Source organism: Simochromis diagramma, unplaced genomic scaffold (assembly GCF_900408965.1).
Source record: "Simochromis diagramma unplaced genomic scaffold, fSimDia1.1 OVJJ01000802.1, whole genome shotgun sequence".
Lineage (NCBI taxonomy): Eukaryota > Metazoa > Chordata > Actinopteri > Cichliformes > Cichlidae > Simochromis > Simochromis diagramma.
The window spans coordinates 9,818,264-9,844,376 of record NW_024387492.1 but is presented as its reverse complement, the minus strand read 5'-3'; the positions used below and the strand labels follow the sequence as shown (position 1 = coordinate 9,844,376).

The 26,113-nt window shown below is 39.1% G+C and overlaps 2 protein-coding genes across 2 annotated transcripts in view; one reads left to right on the top strand and one right to left on the bottom strand.

Moving 5' to 3' along the window:
• Positions 1-1,939, top strand: part of LOC120724897 (tyrosine-protein phosphatase non-receptor type 14-like) — a 41,443-nt gene extending 39,504 nt beyond the window's left edge. Inside the window, exon 20 of the mRNA XM_040017399.1 lies at positions 254-1,939. Within this exon, the coding sequence (XP_039873333.1) occupies positions 254-382 (129 nt within the window). The 3' untranslated portion in view covers positions 383-1,939. The remainder of the gene's footprint in view (positions 1-253) is intronic.
• On the bottom strand, positions 1,784-14,662 carry LOC120724898 (N-lysine methyltransferase SMYD2-like). The gene is made up of 12 exons (XM_040017400.1): positions 14,242-14,662; positions 12,578-12,641; positions 11,066-11,176; positions 10,905-10,965; positions 9,995-10,119; positions 7,965-8,032; positions 6,483-6,585; positions 5,692-5,802; positions 4,554-4,674; positions 3,851-4,025; positions 3,177-3,285; positions 1,784-2,482 (listed from the first exon to the last, which is right to left on the bottom strand). Exons 1-12 carry the CDS (start codon positions 14,409-14,411, stop codon positions 2,402-2,404), a joined length of 1,299 nt encoding a protein of 432 aa, XP_039873334.1. The 5' UTR covers positions 14,412-14,662; the 3' UTR covers positions 1,784-2,401.
• Positions 14,663-26,113: the final 11,451 nt, after the last annotated feature.

The window sequence follows — 26,113 nt, the reverse complement described above, 5'->3', positions numbered from 1 at the left end:
GGGCTGCAAATTTAAAATTTAGTGAAGGTATATAACATTTTTAGAGTCCCTGACTTTCTTTGACAGTCGCAGGATACATGCATCCCTTAGAAGCAGGTTTTTTACTTGGTAAATTAGGATATTTTACATGCAAGATATACATAATCCCACTTTTATCTAATTGTATTCCTACATAAAGTTACACCTCAATCAAAAACATTTGACCGGCTCTCACTGTTGTCCTTTTCTTTCTTTTTTCTTCTCTCCCTTTCAGCCCGTGGAGGTTCCCACAATGCTATCAGAGCTGAGGCAGCAGAGGATGCTAATGGTACAGACCATATCCCAGTATAAGTTTGTCCACCAGGTTCTTATCCAGTTTCTCAAGAACTCCCGCCTTATTTGAACCCGAGCACCTATCGGCTGCTCCGGAGTACTTAAAGTCAGCATGAGGACAGTACAACAAACACAGTATACTGGTAGCTGGAGGGAAGGAAGAACAGAGATTCGTGTTTTCTGTGTGGCACTTCATCTGTATGTAAATTCTAACCCAAAACTCACCTCAAGGGAGGAACGGATCTGGTGGGCTTGTATAGAAACTGACAGCCATTTCTCCTAATCGGTGTATTTCACATTTTGTTCCTTCTCCCCCTTTGATCTTGGACTTTTTGTGTGAAACATGCATATTCCTTCAGGTTTTTTCAGCTTCAGGTTTCTTAAGAAGTATCTAGAGAAATTAAATCTCAGTTTCAATTAGGAGATATCGCACCACTGGTACATTTCTCATTTAGCCATCATTAGAAATGGCATTATGCTGCATGAACAGTAGGTGGCAGCAGTATTATTGCTATACTCTGAAAGAGTTTGCCAAACAAAAGTATTCTTAAATCGCTGTTCTAAAATGATCCTATTCCTGTATTGATTTAATACAGCAAGTATTTACTTCAAATTTGTAAGAAATGTTTTTATTTATTTCTATAAAGGCTGTGGTCACCTTTGCCATGGCAACCATGTTGATCTTTTGAACTCTTTTTAAGTTTTTGGAAAAACCCCAATGTGTTTTTGTGAGGAGGCATTTCAATTAAGCTCCTTTCAGGCAGACAAACAAAGTACACTTTAGCAATTCTTTATCATCTAAAGAATTTATATATATATATATATATATATATATATATGTATATGTATCATTTATCATCATAAACATTTCAAAACTCTGGAATTGGTGATACAACTTTGTCCATATGCAGCAAGTGCTGTGTATAATGTGTCATTGTGCCTTATTGTAGTAATATGTAACTACGGGGAGAAGCTGATTGGCTGATACACTCTTTGTTCTGATTAGGTTTTGGCTAAATTCATTACTTTTTAGGTTTCATTGTAGAAACAAAGAAATTCTAGTAATCGTATCCAAACCCAGCTGAAGAAAAATGTGTTGCCATGTCCTGTTTGTAAAATTGCATTCTGAATGATTTTTTTTCCATATTGCATTAAATATGTTTTCCTGCTTCTCTGAATTGTAATGCAAAGCCAGCCATGTCCAGCATAACTCTGTACATAATGGGCATGCGAAAAAAGATTTCTGCAAGTGTTTTTATAGAGTTTCCTTCCTCGACTTGGTACCCTTAAAATACCGCAACATAGTAAACTATGCATGGATTAAAAATCTTTTTCAATGTATATATTCTCTGATAAATATAAGCTTCATGCTCTCTTGACATTTAAGTGTTTTATTGCACTCCTGTTCTCTTTGACAGTATTTTCTCACACAGCATTCCACTGTTTGTTAATATTTAATTTTTCCCCTCAAGTTGTCTTTTTTAATTTTTTTGGCAGAACTTCTAAATACATTTCAATATGTGTACATATGTTTTGTATATGCATTTTTCAGTTTTCTCTCCCCAGACATGTTTGAAGCTGTTGTACTTGCTCATTATGCAATAAAGCCTTATTTTCTTTAAAAGTGCAGCATCGAGATCACAGTGAAACATCAGATAAAAGTTCTGGAGTTCTAGGAGGTGCTGAAGCATCCGCCATCACAGGGATACATTAATTTTATTTAACAGGCCCCATATGGTGATGCAGCTCTCCTGATTGGATGACGCATTGATCCTCCTATTTGCGTACCTCCATAAACAACTCAACTCTTGGGTTACAAAGTACAGCTGTAGTCTCAAGCCAAATCAAAGTTATTTACTTGATTTTAAAAAAAAAACACCTTCCACAAAGTCATATTTTCATGCAAATTCCACAATAAATACCTGCTTGTTGCAAAAATATCCTGCGTCTAACTGATAGGAAGATGCAGGATAAATAACCGTGAAGACATACTCCTGAAAAAACCAAGATAAATTATTTGGATAAGACAAAGTTTGGAAAGTGTATGCAGTCCATATGGATCAGTCTTGGTATTTCTCTCTTGTTCTCTTTATTTTTGTGTTATCATTTTACGCAGCTCTTCAATGTAAAAGTGATCCTTCCCATGAGCCACCTCCATTATAGCCATTGCCTGTAGAAATGCAAGTAAATTTATTATTAATTAACATCACACAATTGCTGTATGTATGTTATTATGTTATTTCAATGTGTAGGTATACTAAAGCTGAACACTTTTCTATATACCTTATTATTTAGTGTATTCAGGTAGTCAGCTGACCTCATTTTTTGGGCACATAATACCTGACCAACTCAAGTAAACCCAGATCCTAACACTGCCCCCCACAGACTTGTACTGTAGGCACTAGTGTGTGCATCACTTCATCTGCTTCTTTTCTTATCCTGATGCCTCATTACTGTGGAACAGGGTAAATACAGACTCATAAGACCTTTATCCATTGTTCCAGATCCAATCTTTTCTAATTAACCATTTGATAAGTGGTTTCCTTAGGCCTACACAGCCGTTTGATTCCTGTTTCTCTCTTCACATTGTGAATGTAGAAATGCGCTTGATTTTACTATTAAACATAATTATACATTTTCGACCTGGTTGTTTTAAGAAATAAGAGTTAGTTAGGATTAGCCTAGACATTTCAATCACTTCAAGTAATTATACAGAGATAAGTGCTTATCTGTTTAAGTTTAGTTAAATCCAGCTGGTGACTTTTATTTGGCCAGGCAGTGTAATAGAAAAAATATTGCTATAACCTTATTAATAGTTGTTCACTGGTTAGTATTTATTTTGTATTTAGACAGTCTAATGTTACCTTTTTGAGAGCGCTGGTGCACGCTGATTGCCTCTCTAGTCCCAAGTACAATCGGCCCAGTTTCAGGTAGACGGACGACACATTAAGGGAGTAAGGTGGATAGAGATGACTGCATTGGACCAAGATCACATAAGCAAATGAAAGAAGAAAAAAAAAGACACATCTAAGATAACACCGATCTTTTTAGATGCAGTACAGTTAGTAAAAAAACACACAGAAAACCCCCAAACTTTGCAAATTTTCAAAATTATACCAGCTTTTGGGAGATTGGAATAAAAATACTACTTGAAAAATGCTTTTAAACATGAGCTAATATCATAACGGTTGATAAAATGCAGCGGTTTGAAAAAGGCTGATTTTAAGCTGAAATTATGTATTTATGTATGGTGGCTTATTGGTTTTAGTTGAGCATAATGCATTCATATTTAGATTTTTCTGATGTAAACAAATAGAAGATTAAGGCACAAATAAACTTAGATGAACACATTACCCAGAATAAAGAAACCTGCAGGAATACAGTCTGTAATATCTGACTAGTTTTAAGTACCCAAAAAACAACAACAACCCCCACCCTCCAAAACAAAACAAACAACAAAAACACAGCAACAACAAATACATTTGGAAAGAACAGCAGAGGGGGGGGGGGGGACGACGACATGTTTTTATGTTAATACCTGTAAGGTTTGAGAAGCTTCTCGCCATATCTGATAGCTCCATCTAGATCTTGCATGTACATGCAAATCCCCATGGCTTGGTACATCATGTGGAGCATGTACACATTGGAGTCATCAAACACGGCTCCCATTTCCTCCAGGCTCTGCTCGCACATCTCCAGCAACTCACTAGGGGGTGGCACTGAGTCAAGGCTACAAGCTCATACTTGGCAAAGGATTCAAATGGGCTTCTGTGGGACAGAAGAATTCCACCTCAGAAGGTCACAACTCAGTACTTGTGTAAATCTCCAATCCTCATTTTGTTCCCAGTTAAACGCTTGGTAACTTTTGTGACTTTATCTTTGATATCAGGGTTTATCTTTACGGCAAACAGTCATATAAACGTGTTAAGGTACAGAAATGTGTTGTTGTTGTAGATCCCGTCAGTCATGGTGTTGCTGCTGGTAAAAATGTGTAGTAGCTAAATAAATTATTTAAAAATGATAAATGTCAAGCAGCCATTTCATCTGTAAGACAATATTTATAATATACTGACTGGAATAAAGCAGGAAAATGTGGAACTTAGGCTTGAATGCTGAACTATTGCTGATATGTTTCAACTTGTTGACAGTACTCTGACAGTTCTCTTCACCTTTTGGTCCTTATGAAGTTTACGATATAATGTAGAAGGCACAAAACGATATCTATTGATACTGAAGGATATTCTTTGTGTGTTTGAATTCCCGGAACTCTCTGATAGTTTTCCAGGCGTAGCGAACCATGTTGTTGATGACATCTGGCTCAATGGAATCACTCTGCTTACGTACTTTTAACTTTGCCTTGTCCTATAGATGAAGACAGGAGAGAGAGCGTGAGAATCAAAACAATGCTTTCCAAATTCCTAAATTATACTCTCACTGTCCACTTTGTTAAGTACACCTCTTCACCTGCTTGTTAATGCAGGTATCTTAATGATCCAAGCACATAGCAGTAACTGAGTGCATTTAGGCATGTAGACATGGTCAAGATGCCCAGCTGAAGTTCAAACTGAGCATCAGAATGGGGAAGAAAGGACTTCTTTTTGATCTACTGGGATTTTCCTCACACATCCATCTCTAGGGTTTATAGAGAATTGTGTGAAATGGAGCAGTGCTCTAGGTGAAAATGCCTTGTTGATGGAAAATTGAAAAATGTTGCCTGGTCTGATGAGTCTCAATTTCATTTTGATGTTTTTGTCAGAAATTAGTCTAAACAACATGAAAGTAATGGTTCAATGGTTCAGGCTGCTGGTGGTCTGATGGTGTGGGGGGTAGTTTCTTGGCACACTTCAGTCCCCTTAGTACCAACTGAGCATTGTTGCTGATCATCTCCATCCCTTCATGACCACAGTGTACCCATCTTCTGATGGCTGCTTACAGCAGGAAATTGTACCATGTCACAAAGCTCAGATAAATTCAAACTAGTTTCTTGAACATGAAAATGAGTTCCCTGTATTCAAATGGCCTCCACAATCATCAATATCAGTCTAACAGATCACCTTTTGACATGTGGTGGAGCAGGATATTCGTATCAAGGATGTGCAGTGGACACATCTGCAGAAACTGTGTTGCCATCATGTCAATATGGACCAAAATCTCTGAGGAGTTTCCAGCACCTTGTTATGGCACGAGGAATTGAGGCACTTCTGAAGGAAAAAGGTGATTTAATCCAGTACTAGCCAGGTGTATCTAATAAAGTGGCCGGTGAGAGTACATACCTTGTGGCATGTAGCATTTCCCAGTCCTTACATGTGCACCCATCCAAATGATGCATATTATTAATTTTTGGCTTTAATCTCCATTCTACATTTTACCAGGTCTTACCTTTGACTTGCTTTTACATTCCTGGCAGTCACAGAGAAAGTAATAGGACTCTCTCAGCCTGTTATTGCGGTCATCTGTTGGGTAGAGGAGGTCTATGTAGCTGATAAGCACCTATAAGGGGATTTAACACACACATTCAAAATAAAGCACACTCTCTGTCATTGACATTGTTTTTTCTCTTCCTTGTTGCCACATAGCTCCTAAGACGCAGGGCAAAGGTTTTGCTAAAAATAACCTGTCTGAAATCTGCTGCTGCATCCCTCCTTCAAACCAGATCTCCTGCTTCTCTTGACACACTGACCTATCATTGACATGGTGCTTTTCATTAGCGATGTTGCTGTTCTCTACCTTTCCCTTAACAATTTTTAGACTGGTGTCTCAATCACATTGTTCTTCTTCTTTGATCTTTTTTTAAGTAATGTACTTGTAACTTGTCATTCTAAGAGTTTTATGCTGATAAAACAAACAAGATGAGTTCAGTTGAAATAAACTTTATTATTATAATTGTACCTTTTCACCTTTGCCAGGCTAGCTCTTTTCCCTGTTTCTAGCATTAATGTTAAGTGATTATAATAAGTTGCGATTGCACAGTTTAATTTTTAACATAAAAAAATCATTTTTTCACCAACTTAAAAGTTGTTCAGTCAATCTTCCATTGACAAATAACTCTGACATAACTAGCATGTGCTGCCCTAGCATAGGAAGGCCAGCCAACTCCTCCACACACACTTAAAAGAAAAAAAAAGATCAAAACCCAACCCCCTCTAATAGCAGCTGTCTCTTTTCCTCACTTCATCTCCAGGTTTCATGTCCTGCACTGCCCGAACTTCAGCCGATGTCCCTTTGTACGTGACTATGACGCTAGGAAGGCAGCTGTGGTTTATCAGGGCCATGCTGTGCAGAGAGAAAGATATCAAAAGAAAGAAAGTGATTTAAACAAAAGCGAACCCTTCTTACTATGGACAAGAAGGAAAAACTGAGGCTTAGTATTACTCCTAGCATTTGCATGATCACTCACTATTTTTAAGTGGTATTACTACAAGGCTAAAACTGTGCTTGCACAGAGCTCTTGCATGACACTGACATATGTTATTACCAGGGCTGCATGCTGGAAAAAAAACATATAGCAATAATCAATAATCCAGCTATTCATCAGTATCATGAACAACAACTGCAGTCAGAAGTCAGGGCAACAGACACATTTTTTTAAGCCTGTGCCACAAACTCCCACCATCTTTTTCAAATAGGTTACCACAAGCCAAAAACAGATTTAGCTCACTAAAGTAAAATAAGGACAACTGCAATGTCTGGAAGCATGGAACAAACCAGAGAAGCCCGTAAACCGCAGGTCCTTGCAGACTGACTGGATGAAGTCACTGTACCAAAGTAGCCCCATCCTAGAATTCCCCATTCAGCAATCATTTCCAATTGACCAGCTTCCTCATGTATTACATATGCGCATATTACAGTACGAGTGTTCAACATGTGGTAACAATATTTAAAATCCTTTACAAAAACACAAATTACTCGCCCATCAGAACTTCATCTTTTGGGTCTTGCACTCAGTTATTCTTATGGCATATTGGTTGCCTGCTCAATCCAGTGAGCTAAACCAGCACCACTCTTTGCTAATCCTAATTTTTAAGGCAGCTGCACTGATGACCTACTCTACAGTATAAATAACTAGGTGAACTGACATTAACAGATCATGCATATTGCTGCCTGTGGACAGTTAGGCCTTTGGTGACTTCAAACCAAACAAACTGCCTTTTAAAGCTAAATAAAAAGTCTGACATCCATAGAAGTCATTAGAAAACACAAAGTGCAGGAAATCAAAAACAAAACAAAACGAAACACTGAGACACAACAGTAGGTAGAGTTATGTAAGGAAGTACTTTGCAGTATATGTGCTGCTGAAACCTTACGTGTGTTCATAAAACCTTTCATGGTGTGGGGGTTGTATTTAAGTCAATTCCTGTTTTTAAGGAAATCCCAAAATCAGTTTCACTTAGCTCTTCTACTTCCTGTGTTCGCTTTTCCCCTCCAGTTGTCAGCACGCGCTGTTGTAACACTGTCTCTTCGGACTTTAAAGCTCATTTCAATTCATTTCATAGTTTGATTACTTCCATATGACCTTTGAGCCAGTCTCTTGGACTTTTGCTTTCTCTTCCTATTGTCATATATTATTGTTTTATGAAGAAAAGTTATGCCCATGCCTTTGGGTCATCGATCAAAAAGTGCTCATATGCATGTGCGTGACATTTCTTTCTTACTCTGGATAGACTGCAGTACCCAAGTGGGAAAGTTCATCATCCTCTATAGTGAAACCATTGCAGCCAACCTATTGTTTAAGACAAAGAGAAGAACAGAGAAGAGTTATGATAAAAATTAGACTACAACTGCGTGTGCTGGCTTGGCTTAGCTATCAGCTAACTAGCTGGCGTTTGACACGTCACCCAGAAGTCAGTAAAATCCAGTTTGGATCAACAGACCGTATTGATTCCTTCCTATACTGATGCAGAGGTAACACAAGTGACTGTGGAGAATGGCTGTGGGTAATTAATGGGTCCTTACCACCAATGTTCCCTCTAATTTTTCACGTGTCTGAGCGAGCACACAAACTCCCTGAGCGGTCCCTTGGACCACTGTGAGCAACAGCAGACGTGTGCACTGTGGTCACGCCAGCATCTAATCCATCCAAGTTACATGGTTTATTAAAATAATCAAATTACAGCATTTACATTTATGTTAGACTACCTTTTAATTAACTGCTTTATTTCAACTGAACCCACTTACAATGAAAATGTAAAAAAAAAAATCTATTCATTGACCTGTGTAGTGTGTTAACACTATTGGAAGTAAAAATAACTTGAACTCCAATTTTGAAAACACAACTTTCTTTCCTTTTGTTTTCTTTTATCTTTTTTATTTTTATTTTTATTTTTTATAAATCTCTGACTTGTATTATGAGTCTGTGGTCTGGGAGAGAGTCCTGTAACTCTGTCTGCAAAATACAGTATATAATGACCAATGTTGGGCAATTAATTATATAGTTACTTCTTCAAAAAAGTAACTCAGTTTGGCAAACAACAAAGTTTTTTGCAGCTATTTTTTTTTAAATGCAGCAAAGGCATTTTTAAATAAACATTTCAAACTATTTACAGAACAATCAGCTGTTCTGCATCAAATCTGATGCCACACAAATTATTTGTGCCACTCCAAAAAATTATTTCTGTCCACTATGAGATAAAGGAGAACAACAGCCTGATACCTGCAGGCCTGACAACAGCAGATCACTCCTGTAACACCTGTAACATTTAGCAGTCGCCTCATTGTTCTGACACAAACAACAAAACTATTGACTACACTACACACTAACTACACAAGATTTGCGCTAAACGTCTCAAATCTCTCACATCTCAAAACACCGCCGTCACTCCTAAAAATTCACCCCGTTTCTTAACAACTAGATGCCACGTTGCCATATCATTTTTTGATTGGTCGACATCGTACTTTTTTGGACGAATAGGAAAGGAAGAGGGGGGTGGGGGTTGTTTTTGCTCACAGGTGGAGAGCGCTTTCGAGCCTTTTTTCTTATAAAACGCCGTTTTTATCGTTTCTTCCCGCAGTAAATATAAACAACGATAGTATTCAGGAAGAAAACCAAACATTGCATTTTTTTTTTATCACAACTCTGGTTTTACTTGGCCTATCAACAAAATTAAAAAACTGGTATAAAGTCCACACATTTTCCCATCAATTGTTCCGTCTGTCCTGCTCACATCTCCAATGGTTGTACACGTTGTCATTAACGTGGCTTCACTCCACATCAGCCACACCGCTTTGCCAGCTAAAACACTGGTGTCGGCACATAAGGACGCTGTCATAGCCTGTCAATGACGTTGATTGGCTGCGTATATACGCATTATTGGCTGAACTATGGGATAAGGTGGCATCGTTCTAATCCCAAATGGGAGCAGCCAGTCACTCACTGACTAACACTGCAAAACAGGATTGTTGAAGTATTAATTTTAATTTCAATTCAGGTTCGATTTTTTTTGTGCGCAACGCAGATTTTCTGTGCGCAGAGACCATGCCAGCAGTGCGCAATTGCGCACGTGCCCAGCTTAGAGGGAACATTGCTTACCACCCTCTGCACCACTTTTATAACACCCGTTTCAGCTCAGTGGCCACAAGGACAGATACAGAAAACTTTTACTACTTCATACCACAATACCTGCATTTATTTTTGATATTTAAGGTCCTCACTGTATCAAAATTACATGGTGTAACAAAGCATTACCTGGGAGAAGAGCGTGAGTAGCTCTTTGTGGTCCGGCACATCCAGATGTTTGGAGTAAAAGCGATGCAATCTGGCAATGTCTGCCTCGGTCATCTCTCTTTTCTCATTATCTTCATCCTCTGTGTCTGTTACAATAAAATAATTTGGTTTCATTTAAAATAATTTATTGTTTCACTGGTTTCACGGTGCTGTGCTTTTTTCACCCTAAGATTTTCTTTTTTGTTTGGTTATACATGTTGATGGGTCTAGAGAGGTCTAAAGTGTGTGGATTCCTATTATTTTCCTGTCTTATCAGTAATGTCGAGGCTTAAGTCTAATATATTTTTGAGCTCTGGTTACATTTGAGTTTTTATTAAATATTTCTTTGAACTCTGAACTAATGTTCAGCCCAGTCCTCGTACGAGACCATTTTTTTTGTTTGTTAAGCCACTAAAAACGGATCCACTTGTACTGAACTCTATTTGCGTTTACATGATTTATTTGGATTTTCACATAAATTAACTAAATGCATTTTTAATGGTTTGCACTGCACTAAGAACTATAAGTTTCTTCTTGTTAACTTGGTCAAACATCATTTGACTTGACTTGACACTTATGCAATCTGCGCTGTGTGCCCAAGAGCTCCTATTTCACGTTCAAGCATTTACACTTGCTATGTAGTCTGGACACCACTTGACCCATATCTATAGGGTATATATAGATGTGGTTGAGGGTGTTTCTCAGTGGATTTTTCTCTGAGATATCTTGAGGGTATCTAGGGATCTCTTGGACTGACTTGTAGAGTGTTTCTGCACAGACACTACACAGGTGGCTAGATAAGTGTAGTTCATAAAGAGCAACCACAGCCAAGTCACCATCAAGAAATCATGTATGTTTTTTCTCCTTGTGTTGTAAAGAAACAAGTACTCACGTGATTGCATCTCTCCTATGAGCAACATCTTCTCACAAACGCATCGTTCTTTCTGCATTTTCTGCAGAAAATAGACATGGTTAGCAGAAATGACCTTAAGAAACTCTGGACAGCGATTCAAAAAGAGATTATTGTATTTTATGTATTATTAACTGCCCAACCTTCTTTGCAAGGATTCGCGCCACCAGCCTGGATATCTCTGACGGGCACCAGTTCTCTCCAAAAGCAACCATTGCCGAACACTCCAGCTTGTGCATGGCCCAGTCCCCTTTCTAAGGAGCGCGTAAATGCAATAATAGCATAAAAAACCCAAAAAGCACCTCTTTACTTTATGGCCAAGTGAAATGTGAGTACATTCAATTCAGTCAACTATTGACAGTTTATGTCCCACTACAACAGAAGGCCTAACAGTTGGCAACCCCTAAGCGACACCACCAGCTGTGGCATTAAGCTGTAGCATGGTGGCATGCTGGCACTCTGTTAATCTAATGTTACCCTTGCTTCTTCACTCCTCCAACATGGAATGGTCCACTCAATTATCTGCTTAGTCCCCAACTTTATAAACAACACTGCATCCTACACACTCCATAATAGAGCATGCTATGTATGCATATAGAAGTGCATAGAACAACCAAGTTCAGCTAAGCTGTACATCTGCTGAGACTACATTAGAAGACACATGAATGATATATTTGATATTTGATATATATTGATATACATTGGACACTGGATATGAAAACTAAATTCTAATTTGACAGGTCTGAGAGAGAACTAGACGAGTACACCTGCTCTGGGATCTGTTTTCAGGCTAAAATAATTGAGCAAATGTTGGGAGACTTTGGCCAATAGCAGGTCTTTTGAGATATTTAACTAAAGATCGTAGAAATCCTTTCAAGATGTAAGCTAAGCTCTCATGGTGCAATGAGTTAAGCTGATGACTTTCACCAAGAAGAATCAGGTTTCAATCTTACATAAAATCAAATGTTATAATTGACTTACTTTGTTTATATGTGCACATGAAGCATCTGCAAATGTCTGCGTTTGTCTGCTGGGAGGAACATTGAGAGCAGAGCTGCAAGAGCAGGGTAATTTGAAAATCTTTTTGGCTTTTATCACTTATTGTCAACTGTACCTTTAGTAGTACTGAAGCAGAAATATAGAGCTTAGCTTGATGATGTATCGCCACTTGTTTGTCCTCTCTACAGTCGCACATTTTTTTTTGTCATTTTACACTTCTTAGGATTTACATTTGAAGAGCCTAAAGACATTGATTAGATGTCATGTTTACCCATAAAATAATGATGAGATATGTAGTGAATGCAGTGCATGGAACAGTGGTTAGCAAAGCAAGAGGGTTCTGGGTTCAAATCGAATGATTCAAAGAGGCCCCATGCCTGTGTAGGTTTCTTCCCACGGTCCAACTGGTAGATCTATTTTGGCTGTAAGTATGAGATGTGAGGGTTTGTGCTTGTGGGTTTGTGCTTTCTCCATGTGTTGGCCCCTTTGGTGGACAGGCGACCTGTCAGCGATGTACCCTGGCTTTATGACTACTGGAATAGACTTTTTAAGCTCCAAGTTTTAATATAGATGTGTGTGTTTTTTTTTAAAATTATTGCGCAGTGCACTTTAAAGAATTCACACAAGAGCTGTGACTTTGCAGGATGTTTTCTTACCTGACATTTCACATTGCAGTAGAAGGCTTTCTTGCACTTCCCACATCTTGCCAAATGCTGTGTCCTATAAATTACAAAAACAGTTTTTTTTTTATTACCCTGCGGATGGCACTGAGTTGATATAAAAGAAATCACCCTGAGACCATACACATCTTTGCACCATTTATTTTCAAAGGGCCAACATATCCACAAGAATGCATCTGGTTATGTAATACTGAATTGTAGTAGCATAATAGTATTCAGTTGTGCATGTATAGACATCTAGATGTTTGCTCCATAACTTTGACACATGAAATAGCAGTTGCTAGTAGCTTGTTGTAACTGATAGCAATGGAGGGCTTTAAAACCTACTGTGGTATTAATAGAGCAGACCCTCTGACAGGCCAGCTGTCTTTTTAACACACTGAATCAGTAAAGCTGCCAAAAAGTTCACCAGTATAATTCTGAGGCTCTTACCATCCGCAGTCACACTAGGTTTACATAAGGCACTTACGGGCCGGAGCAACCAGTGGGAAAGCATGACACACTAAAACTACCTATTGCAAAGAGCAACTGTAACTCAGGGGTCAACTTACCACTGAACTGTGTAAAGCTGAGCAAGTCACAAAGGACGTTGTCTCTAGGATGCTGTCTTTTGCTCAGTTGTTGAGTTAAAGCAAGATTTACACAACTGATTTTAATGGTTCTTGATCAACAATGATCTTTCAGTATGTCGAACCAATTTATGAACAGATCTGCCTCCACAGGTTCTGTTTCCAAACTGAAAGTTAATTAAAAGCCTTTCCAAACCCCTTTTTCTTCTACTTTTCTGCTAGAATATGTCACAAATCTCTTAGATTAACATGGTTAAAGCCCGGACACTGTGATAACATATTACCAGACTATATTTTTTCACTTTAAATTGCATATTTGTTGCAAATTTGTGGAACAGGCTATGTATAATGTGGCATACCTTTACTCTTGCTACTTTACAATTTTAAGTGCCAAAAACTAAAGTTAAAGGAACTTCCTGTGTTACAAGAAGTTTGACAGACTTTCAAAATAAAATTCAAGAAATAGTAAAATTATCTTTTTAATTCCTAAAACACTTGGCAACTGACCAACAGTCTCTACATTTTGTTAGCCAAATCTCACTAGACTGTCAAAATAAACACAAATATTAAACCTGCATCTTGGGGCTTATATGAGATGCTGGCTTTTGAATACGGCATAACAGATTCTGGTGGTTGATTTAGGGTCTCTATTTATGGCAATTATTGTGTAAATAGGATGTTAAAATGGCCATTCAACATCTGTTTGTAACTGTGAAGCTAACTTTTATGATCAAGCTACATTTTCTCCCCAATACTTCTTGCAACCTGGCAGCTCAGAAGATGCACTGGCAGTCATTTATTCAAATTTCTTGTATGCAGAAACAAAAATGTCAGACAGCACAAGCACCGATATTTGTGTTTAAATATGCACAATTTATATGATCCTGCAGGAAAAATTCACAAGTAGTGCATTACTTACAAAAATTCACATCGTCCTAACTACTAATAAGCACATTTCCAGTAAAAAGCAAAACAAAACATCACAGTGGCTTTGTAATTTCCTAAGAGAATGCGCTTATATATGTATACATTTAATGAGGTGAGGAAAAGATGCACTGCCAAAGTGTTAACCTGGTGAAGCAGAACTCGCAGTAGCAGCCTCTCTCTTTCACTGACAGCACGTGGGAGTAGGCTGGGCAGGAAAACAGGAGCTCTCCAACTTTAAATGGTCTGGTTACCCGGAGCCCTCGTCCCTTCCCCGGGCTGTCAAACCTCTCGAGTCCTTTGATGCTGCCCATCATTGTGCCTTCTGCCCGGGGTGTCTTCTCTCAGAATGAGCCCAGAGACTTGGAAGAGAAGGGGGATGTGGCATCAAGTGTTAGGGCGTTACCATCCCAATAATAGTTCACAGTGGCATCCAGGCACAGAATGGACCCAGCAAACAAGCAGCCGATGGGTTTTCGGAGCTACACAGCGATTTTACAGCTATTAAAGTGTTAAGCCTCTTGGCAAAAGTCACTCATGCCCTCACAAGTGTAAATGTCTTCATCACTGAACTTGTCCACCCCATCCTCCCCACCCCCCCAGGTTTTTGAAAGATATGTGGAGCAACCAAAAATGCGTGCAACATCGCCCCTAGTGGACACGGAGTTAAAAGAGTAACAATCGACAATCAACATTACAACATTACACCCAGCAGGAAATTAGTATGATTAACGTGAAACATTCCGCATTCCTGCAGGTGTGATGTTGAGCTCTTCATCTCCGTGAAAGGTATGGATTCTCTTTGGCGTCAAGTAATGTTTTACAAATTCACCGATACATTTCTCTCTGATACATCTTCAGTGCCGTTGAGCTTTCTTTAACCCCAGCGTTGCTAAGTTGCTGGAAACATTGCTCACAGACTTTTGTCCCACGTTTCTTGTTCTGGTGTTTGTGGAGAGCATCTGAGTATGCCAGGGAAAATGTCGCCCACATCTTTACAGCACTACCATGAGGCCGAGGCGTTAATAAAGGGCAGGATACACCACATTCTTCTTTTGTCCAATTTTGGTGAGCCTGTGCCAATTATAGCCTCAGTTTCCTCTTCTTAGCTGGCAGGAGTATCATCCAGTGTAGTCTTCTACTGCTGTAGCTCATTTGCCTTGTTGTGCATTCACTGATGCTCTTCTGCATACCTTGGTTTTAACAGGAGGTTATTTGAGTTGGTGTGGCCTTCCTTTCAGCTCAGAGCAATCTGGTCTTCTCTGACCAGTGTTGATGAGTTGTTGAAGTGAAGTGACCAGTGTGCGTAGATCAGTTATTTACTTAACTTTAAATTTATAAGTGACAATCATAACCAATTTATTTTTAATTTAGTTATCAGAGTGATTTGGCTCCTTCTGAAAGTAAAAGGTAAAGTAATGTTTCATTTATGTATCACCTTTCAGTATAAATGGCACAAATACCACAGAGTCAAAAGTTCTTAAGCTCAGTGGGAGAGATCCTGCACAGCCTGCAGGCCCCAATCACATGATCTCAGGGACCTGCTGGGTACGTATGAATATAAAATTTCTCTCATGCGTACTGGTGTGTGTTCCTGCGGAACCCTAAAAGTCAAAACTAAGATCTTAATGATCCCCCTGAAGTGAATGGGGAGCCAGTGCAGCTGAATTAGCACCAGTGTGACATGTTGATGAAGTTGACTTTGTTAGAAGCCTCGCACCGATACTCTGAGCAACCTGCATTTCTGGTAGGTTTTATAAGGACAAGTGTAAATTGATTACAATAATTCAGGCGTGATAAAATGTAATGTAAAGTTCAGAGTGTGGCACAGTGATAAGTAATACAAAAGAAAGCTTCATCAAAAGTCACCCAGGAAGTTCCTGATAGAAGATTTAGTAAATGTAGCAGGATTACCAAGAGTTTCTATTACCTAAGGCACAAATCTGTTGGGACCACAAACAAGGACTTTGGTTTTCTCTTCATTAAGTTCGTTAATTCTCGTTTAGTTTTGATTTATTAAAAATATTATATTGGTCAGTGTTTATTTTCTTTTAAGTTTTTATTTTTGATTATCTAATTATTTGAGCTTAGTTTTAGTTAACTATATAATAACCACGACTGGTTGTTCAGTCACCTGTGCAGAAGGTGTTGCTTTTAAGAGTTTCTTAATCCTTTTAATTTGTGGTATAGCTAATCATTGTATTGGAACAATAACCAGTTCTCTTATTTTCAGTTATTTCACTATTTCAGTTTTTTCTTTCCTGTGCTGCATATCTTAATGGACTATGAATACACAAGAAAGGTGTAAGACATATGTATGGCCTGCAGTAGATCCACAGTGTTATGTTCTTAAGTGCAATTCAACAAAGCCATCTGGTGGTAAAGGCCAGGAAGGTCTTGACACTTGATGCTCACGCTGTGGTACAGGTTAAGTCGTTGAGTTGTGGGCGCTGTTTTTTGAAGTTACCATAAAAATAATAAAGTTAAACATTTAGCTATAATAATATTTGATTACTTTGTGTAATAAAAGTGGGACATTATTCATCTTGGAGATCATGAATGCCCAGATTAAGAGAGAGAGAGTTTTCCTTTTCTATCTGGCATCCACATTTGTCACATTGTGCCATCATGTGGTGCTTTATTGTAAGCACAGCCTCAAGTGATTGAGAACCCATTCAGGAAGCATCACAGTCCACAAGCCACCTTAGATACAGACAGATTATCTGATTGGACAACTAGGACTCCTGTGGGGTTTTTTTTTTCAGGGGAGGTTGTTTTGTTTTTTCCCCACCAGTGCAGACAAGCTCAGGTCAGGTACTTGATCTTGAGCAAATTGAAATATTTCATAACCAACCATGCCCAAACATTACAGTACATGTGCGCGTGCCTGTTCGCTTTCTCGTACACATGCACGCACATGCAAGCACAAACCACTGTGAAGATTTGCCCCTCATCTGTATCTGAAGGCTTTATCCAACCTTGCCCCAGATTCCCCCGATTTATTATAATTCCATTTTTCCAGTCTTTCAATCTAAAGATTTGTTCCTCCTCATTTTTTAATAACGTGGCAAGCAAGGGAAGCATGTCCCTGGGAGATTATGCGGTCGTCTCTGGCGTCTCGTCTTGATTACATCAGAGGAACCTGATTTGATTTGGAAGAAACCCCCTTGTTCCAGTACGATATCTCTTTAGACCTCCCCGTTGTGCTGATTTCTTGCTCTGTCAGAGGGGATGATCTTGATGAATATGATCTAAAAGAGAGGGAGGTAGTAAGAGATTAGGTGAATGGATTATAATTTTCCAATGATGAGGAACAATAAGAAACAATAAATCCTAAGTAGATTTAGTTCTCAAGAAAACCCTGTTAGGGCAAATCAAAAGACGAGACAGGACAGAGGTATTAAATAGATACAGTAGGTCTGACCTGTTTGGCCTAAAACAAGTTCAGTTCTTTTCATCTTGCTGTCAGGAATTTGATTGAGCCCACTTTGAGATATTTTACTGATACTTTATGATAACATGTCTCCTGGTTGTCTACCATCGATCTAATTCGTGTGAACGGGAGATCTCTTGAATGCATTTCTGGGATTTCACAACAAACTTGAATAAACTCAGTTTTGTGATCAAGGGCTGAAGGTATTTATGACCCTGTGAAACACATTTTTGGCCTCAATTTGAGTATTTATTCAAATCATTCAAACAGCACTTGATTGATCATATAATTGACCATGCATGTCTTTGGACTGTGGGAGAATATCGGAGAAAATCCCACACAGAAAAACACAGTCAGGGCTTAAACCACTGGCCTTCTTCCTTTGAGATTAGAGTGCTAACCATGGTACCATCCCATAAAGATGACATTTGTGACTTCCAGTGTACCTTTAATGGTGAGTTTTGGTTTGACGACCATTAGAACAGTTTCTGGGTTTTTCCAAGGGTAGCCCTAGTAAATTGTAGAGGCAGAGATCACTCTCACTCTCTGATACCCAATCATTTTGTTCTAGAAGCAGACCTGAAATATGACACAGACTGCTGAGTTCAGAAAAGAAAAACAAGGGTTATCCCTACTGGTGTCCAAGGGGGAAAGAGTTAAAGTTAGAACAAGATGTTGTAGACTCAAGGCCTGATTGGCCCAAAAGAAAATCTTTTGTATAAACAGGTAGATTTTTAGTCCTTGGGTTAAACCAGGGGTAGGGAACGTTGGTCCTCGAGAGCCGGTTTGAGATCTCACCCTGGGTCACCACACCTGAATCAAATGATTAGTTCATTACCAGGCCTCTGGAGAACTTCAAGACATGTTGAGGAGGTAGTTTAACATTTAAATCAGCTGTGTTGGATCAAGGACACATCTAAAACCTGCAGGACACCGGCTCTCGAGGCCTGGGGTTCCCTATTCCCTGGGTTTAACCCTAAAGAAAATATAAAAAAGGCTGTTACTCAGCCTTCCCAGTTTAAACAAGACTGGGCCAGTGAATTAAAGAGTGTGTTTTCACGCTTTGGAGATGTGGACTAGGTAAGAATATGCAATTGTGTATAGTGTCAGTGCTGGTTTGTGTAGTTTTTTCCAACCTGATCAAACCAAAAAGCTTATAACAAATCAGTTTTACCATCTTCATATCACCAGACCTCTTTTTCTCTCTCACTTCTTCTGTTGCTGTTTTCAGGCTCTTATAATTGTGGCCACACTATTAATGGAAATATGCAGTATAGTGTCACATTGTTGAGCTCATAAAACAGCACCTGCTAATACCTCTTTACAGTGAGGTCGTGGAGGAGGGTTGTGTGTGAAATCCATTGTGGTTAAAGACCTTTCCTACTTTCGGATTTGGAGAGGCAGTGACCGAGCCCTCGTCACCTCGTACTCGTGACCTTGTCATCGCAAGCTGTTTCCAGGCTGCTGTGCTAACTACAGGTCAACAGCAGTGCACGGCTTGAGAGATGGACAGTGTTGTGTGTTTGCATGTAGTGGAGAGAAGTGAGGACAGAGTAATTGATAATTCCAGGCTGTGTTTTAGAAGTGGGTACATGCCAAGACCCTGTGTAATTGTCTCTATATTCCCCACAGCTGAGTTGAGGCAATTTACAGTAATTCCTCAGTCTTTCTGATGAACTCGTTGACTTGACTGAGACAGTGTCTTTCATCCTACTTTGTCCTTTGTCTTTCAGCTGGGGAGCCAAACCTAAAGCCTTAACCCCACTGTCTCCACTCCTGGATAGGGGGGGAATGCAGTCCCTGCTTGCCTACTCTGCCGTCTTAGCTCTGTGAGCTTTGCAGGCGCAGACCCTCATCTCCCACTGTTTATCCATGTGTCTTTGCTTTGGCTCTTGCCTTACACTATAGGGCTGATTGGGGTCTACTGCCCTGTGTCACCCACCTAAGCTCTGCTTTCACTGTAGGGCTTAGCGCCTCAGCCATCGGCTGCTTTATGAGCAGACAGCTGGGCTATTCTGTCTCAGTCTTCCTCTTCTTTTACCACTTGTGACAATGAGACCATTATTGTTTTTACCTTCTGAGCCTGTCCGTCACTATGTGTGTGTGTGTGTTTGTGTTTATCAGTAGCATCAAAACCATGCAAGACACAGTCAAAAAACTTTAAAGCCATCTGGTTTGTTCAAAAGTAAGTAAATAAAGTACTTACTTAGTACTGTATATGCTAGTTGAACTCAAAGCAGAGGATCTCCCAGAGGCATAACCTCTGAGTTCATGGACTTTGAAGACAATGAAGATAAATATAAATAAGGTTAGATATTATGCAGATCAATTTAATCATTTTAATCTTATTTGAATTAAAACCACTTTAGGTTACAGAACACAAAATTCATCCTAAACAGAAACGATTTAGGAGTTTTTGAATATTCCAATTTTTATTTGTTTTTAAATACAAAATGGAGCTTTAAATGATGATTTCATTTATTAAAGGAAAAAAAGTTATCCAAACCTTCCCTCTCAAATAACCAAGTTCCTCACCCTGTCGCTAGTATTAATAATTTTCAGTCTGTCTTCCTGAAGTCTACAACCTATGGGCATTAACAAATACTGTGTTTCTTCCCTTGACATGCAACAAAAGAATTTCTCGTGTAAAGGAAATGACATCTTCTTCAGTTCACGAAACTGATTTGTCGACTGGAACTCCATAATATGAATATCCTGTTCCACCACATACCAATTTCTGACCCAGCCTTCTGAATGTGGCGACAAAAATTGAGATTCATCACATCAGGCACATTTTGTCCAATCTTTTTTGTCCAGTTTTGGTGAGCCTTTGTGAATTGTAGCTTTAGTTTCCTGTTGACACTCCTGTTGGAGCGGCCCTCGATGTGGTCTTCTGCTACTATTACTGTTACCCTGCTTCAGCACGAAGCTGTCCAGCTATTCTCCTCTGACCTCTGGCATCAATAAGGCATAGTCACCCAGAGAACTGCCTCTCACTGGGTATTTTCTTCTTTCTTTTTTTTTTTGCTTTTCTTTTTTAGACCATTCTCTAGAGATGGTTGTGTGGGAAAATCCCAGTAGATCAGCCATTTCTGAAATTCTCAGACCAGCCTGTCTGGCACCAACAACCACACCACATTCAAAGTCACTTAAATGACCTTTCTTCCTCTCGTCCCCATTCTGATGCTTGGTTTGTCTTCACTAGGTCGTCGTACCCATGTCTAAATGCTTAAATGTTGCTGTGATTGACTGATTAGATATTTGGTTTAACATTCAACCGAACATGTGTACCTACTTGTAACATTTATTTTTTAGTTTTTGTATTCTCTCATCCTTCCGTAATTCAGGCTTTAAATCAAGCGTGAGTTGGTGTTTAAACTTCAGTATTTAATGTTAATTCAAAGCACTACTGTCTCGGGTTTATTGAGCCCATATGCTCTGAATGCAGTATTCAATTTAACCTTGGCTGTACCAAGCAGCTTTTGTGTTGCTACAGAATTTCCACTGGCAATGCAAATGCAAGAAAAAAGCCCTTGAAGGTTTTTAGTTACTGGGGAGCTCCCAAGTTTGTAGGGAATCCACAAAACTGTTTGGTTCAAAACTGTCTTCAGTTCCTCCCTATCTTCTTTCTGTCCTCCATCTTTCCCTACCCTATTCCTATCCTCTTCCTCCTTCCCTCCTCCTTCTTCTCTTCGCCGTCCTCTTCAGCCGTCCAGCTAAACTTAGAAGTGACAACAGTTGCAGGGTGACAGCAAGGGCTAAATAAGACCAGAACAATAGCTTCTCCCCCTCTGCGCTTCGTCTCACCCCCTCATCTTCCCCTTTAATAGACTGCCATTGTTCTCTCCCTCCACTGTTGCTCTTTCAGGGAGTTTGTTAGCTATGCTAATGAAGGTTGGGCTTGTGTGGGTTTAGCGAGTGGGGATTTGATGCTCTTTAACTGGGCACTTTTAGAAAGGAGAGGCGATCATAAGTGTGGCTGGGCAGCTATTCACCGCCAGTCAAATGTCACAGGCGTGTTGATGTGACACAGCAGAGCAAGTACGTAAGAGATCTGTTACATTTCCTAAGCACTTGCTTCTAATTAATATCTGTGCACTGAAAGTGTCACAAAACAAATAAATAAAGGATGTATAAACAAATAAAAAGGGAGTATTATGGAAGAATATGTACCACTCATCCTCTAATGTACATTATACTGTATTCATCACCAGTCCTTGCAGAAAAAAAAAAAGAGTCACGTAAGACAAGATGCAGAGACTACAGTTAAGTATAGTGCAGTCAGTCATCCAATCAGTCAGTAAGTCTGTAAATAGCCTGGCCGATGGCTCCTTTGAGCTTTCCTCTAAGAGGAATTCTCTTTCTCCTTGGTGTATTAATAGTGCCTGTGCATTGTTTCCTACAGCAGCACTGCTGCAATCAAAGGAAGTTGGCCTGCCAAGTATACAGATATTTTCCTTTGTCCCTATGTTTAGCAGGCATGTAAGAGTCAGATATGTGTGTGTGAGAGACTCTGCCTGGATGAAGGTGCTGTGTGGCTGCAGAAGCAAGTGCATGCATGCTGATGGGATTATGTTAGGATGTCTGTTTATTTATGTGTGTTATCATACATGTACGATGAGACATCCTGGAATGATTTGTGTTTGTCAGTTTGAGTGTGACACACAAACTCTGTGACCTTTTATTCGAGAATTCAGGTGCATTAAATGATTGTTGGGGTATTTCTGTTAGATGGACCACATTAATACATTTTACAACATGCTGTATTGGTCCACAGGTATGCGTTATAAACGGAGGAGATTGGGTACAGTGTGCATGGTCATTTAAAGTTTTGTTTTCACATTTCATCTAACGTTCTTTGAGCTTTTCTGAATGGCTTTTAAGTGCTTTTTCTTGAAAATGAGATATTGGAGCCAACATTTCAATAAAGTAATTAGGTTTATTTGAATGGAAACCATTACATGCTAATGTTCTCTGTGGCCCTTTATTCATTTTAGTTGAGAGTGTCCAATCGAAATATGATTGTCTGATATTTTAAATGTCACAAGATTGAAGTCAGTAGTTCAAGACCGGTGTCTTTGCAGTAAATTCATTAAGTGTTCAGACATTTTCACTTTTTCCCCCAATTATTTTGTTAATTCAAAGGTAAATTAATAAAATTGCCACTTTTTGCCCCCCAATCTTTTCTCAAAAGTCAAACCTGTCATTTATAAAAATATTTGGACAATTTATCACAGCACCGGCAAATTTTGTCCATTTTGGCACATCCTATTTTTCTTCCTTTTTGTTAATTATCGGGAACTTTACTGGAATTTGCTAAATCTCACTTCATGTCGGGTAAATAAATCAACTCCAAGAAACTTGCTATAAATATTTAAAGAAGATGTGGCAAAACAGATCAGACTATTTCTAAATTCTGCAACCTCAGTAACTCTGAAATGGAAGTTTAAAACTAACTTTCTAAGCTTTTGGACAAAATAAATAACTAAAAAATAAGGACTGGTCAAAGTCTTGAGCAGTTAGTCGAACATATCTTTGGAAATCCTTTGCAAATATGGGCGAAACCTGCTGGAAAGACCACCATCCCACTAGTGCTTCCTTTTAAAAGGTCTTTATGATAGAGTAGCTACAAAGAAACCTCCTTTGAGTCAAAATCTTACGACACTGGGAGTTTTTCAAATGGCATTTAACAGCTCTGAAGGCACGAGGGAAGGGATTCTTTGGTCTCATTCAACAAAAAACTCTACTCGTTGAGCACAACTCCGAGCACTATGTCCACCACGTACACCATCCACTAAATACCCATGCATACCCTGTCATACCGCTGCAGGCATTAAAATACTCGGGTTAATCATCCCCCATTGCACACACGCACATTAAATGTAAGACATGTGCGGTTATATCCTAAGTGAAGCTGGTTGGTCGTCCAGTGGCCAAGTGGTGGCGTTGAGGCATCATCAGTCACTTGGAGTCTGTCAGTGACTCACCAAGGGCACAATGGAATTAGTGAGATTCTCTGCAATGTGACAGCTTGCTCTGGCTAAATGGTGTAATAATCTACCCCTCCTCTCGCAAACCTCCAGCAGCACATGCACTTGTACACACACTCATTCACTCACCCCACCCCCCATTTGCCCTCCCCATACCAACTGGCACAGATAACATTGTCTTAAGCTATAAAAAAAGATTTTTTTCTCCTCCCTCCATTGCGGTAATTATTGAATTAATGCAGATGGAGAGAGACATCTGCATGTTAAAGTGTTGGCCTCTCTCTTATGCACAGCAGATGTTCCCCTGTCATTTACTCAAATTATGCTGCTTAGATACAGAAGAGAGAGAGAGGGAGCGAGAGAGAGGATGCAGGAGGGAGGGACAGAGTGACAGAGAAAGTTGCTCGACATTGTCTTACAGTCCTCCAAGTGTCAGCTACCGAATTCATGTTGGATCTGTCCTTCAAGTAAAACGCCTACTTCTCTCACTCAGGCAGTCCTCACAAAATATTTGCTACTTCTTTTATTATAAGTTGTGGCACCGTAAATTGAGCAGGATACTTCACACCTACAATTTATGTAAAAGGAATTTAGAGAAAAACCACTTGATTTTAAACTAAAATCCATCAAATCTAAACACGTTTAGGAGACTATACGACTATAATGGCTATTAAATGCACGCTATATTGATGTCAATATTCACTTTGATAGCTTCACCCAGCAGTTGACCTCTTGACCCTTGCAGTAAAGATGAAACCGAAAGGACAAGATCCTTTTAAGATTATGAGTCGATTATTTGAAGCGACGGCGAGACATAGAAAGAGACTGTGTATTAGCGTGTCTCCATATGTGTGTATGGGTGTGTGTCCCTGATGACAGATAACCAGGGGACCTTCTCCTTGGGATTATATTCCAGGTTGGTTTGGCCTCATCTCTCTGGATTATGTTGATAAAAACATTCTTGTATTATATTTTCTGTGCTTATTTTATTAATACTCTCAGGCAGTTCCCAGAAAAAGCTCCGTCCCACGCCTGCTTTAATGTAATCTTCTTCCACTTGAGCTTTTAAAATGTTTTTGGGGGAGGTTAGCTGTCTTTGTAATACCTATTCTCTCCCACTCTTGAGGTTATATTTACCCCTTGCTGCATCATTGCGCACTGTAAATGACAAAATTATTATAAATATTTGGAATCGGGAAGTCCCTGACTGGGCTAAAGCTTTAGAAAGTTTCTCCTTAAACACAAGTTATTTTAGGATATCTTATTGTTGTTCTGTAATGATAAGATTTAGCTGCTTTTAACAGTCAAACATTTCAGATGACACGTGTAATAGAAAAAGCAAAGCATTTCTATTACATTTTTTGAGAATGTGAAATCAGTTTTCAGCATTTCAGCTTGAAAAATCAAACAATTCCCAAATTATCAAAATTACTTGACAGTTTGTTTTGTATTCCAGTTCACCTTGTGTAGCTCTTCCATTCATTGGTGCACAGCATGTGACGCTTTTTAAAAAATTATTATTATTCCTACTCACAAATGTAGCTAAATAGCAAAATGCTGCCATCCAGGCTTAGAGAAGTAGGATGTTACTTTTCCCAAATGTGCTTTGGAGATGTACATCATGAAATAGGTGCAGCCTGTAAATTGTATTCACCCTCATCTTCAACTTGAGGCAGCTGCTCAGTAGCGCACAAACATAACCGAAATGCATTATAAAGGTGGTGTTTAGACATTTTAAACGCATGAGTCAGATTTCCAATTAGCAGGCAGTGCACTGAAAACAGACCTCATCGTGTGAATTTAAGCTGTTTTCTCTGCTTTTGCATTATTTCCTGCAGTTTGTGGCACTGAAAGAGGTTTTGACCATAAGTTAAAAAAAAGTCAGGAACTTACATCATTTTCCAGTATGTTTAAAAATCATCACATAACAGGATATCAACCCTCTTTGGGTTTTTTTTTTTTTTTTCACTTTTTTCCACAATTTTCTTTGTAATTGCTTTGATCCATTTTTCACTTTATTAGCTTTTTTTTTATATATATCCATGATTGACTGGATGATGGTGATTTAAACCTAATGGACCTCATTAGGTCTTGTAGAAATGTTTTCGTGCTTTTCCCTCTGTGCCTTACTTTGGCGAACTACATACTAGTGTTAGTGTTGTAGCTGTGAGTGCTACAGTGTTATTTTCTTGTGCTGGTTTGCCTGCGGTGCACATCCAATAAGTAATATGCAATCAGACCTACATGAGGCTGACTGACCAGTCATTGATCTCAGCCCAGATCAGTGATCGGTCAGTGTTTTTTATATCAACCCTTGTCTGAATGTTGAGTGATTTTTAGCCTCAAATTTAAGAATACAATTTTTTGGGGGGTTTGTTTTTATATCACTGGGTTTTTGAGGGTCAATCCTAAACACATGCTTTTGGAAATGGACTTTCTTGGGGTTTGGGAAACTGCAGTGCCTCCAAAAGTTGTGTTTTGCAAGTTCTACAAGGTCACATTAGGTTTTTTTTGTGATCTACTTGCAAATACACAGTGGACTGTGCTTGCTCTCACATGTTCTCATGGAAGTTTTACTTTATTTTCCCGAGAAGCA

What these genes read in the sequence shown, in the direction of transcription:
- LOC120724898 (XM_040017400.1), bottom strand. Translation starts at nt 14,411, where the DNA reads ATGATGGGCAGCATCAAAGGACTCGAGAGGTTTGACAGCCCGGGGAAG. An exon ending in CGCGAATCCTTGCAAAGAAG is followed by an intron (nt 10,966 to 11,065) that starts GTTGGGCAGTTA and finishes TATTTTCTGCAG; the next exon opens with AAAATGCAGAAAGAACGATG. An exon ending in ACATGAAACCTGGAGATGAA is followed by an intron (nt 5,803 to 6,482) that starts GTGAGGAAAAGA and finishes ATCCCCTTATAG; the next exon opens with GTGCTTATCAGCTACATAGA.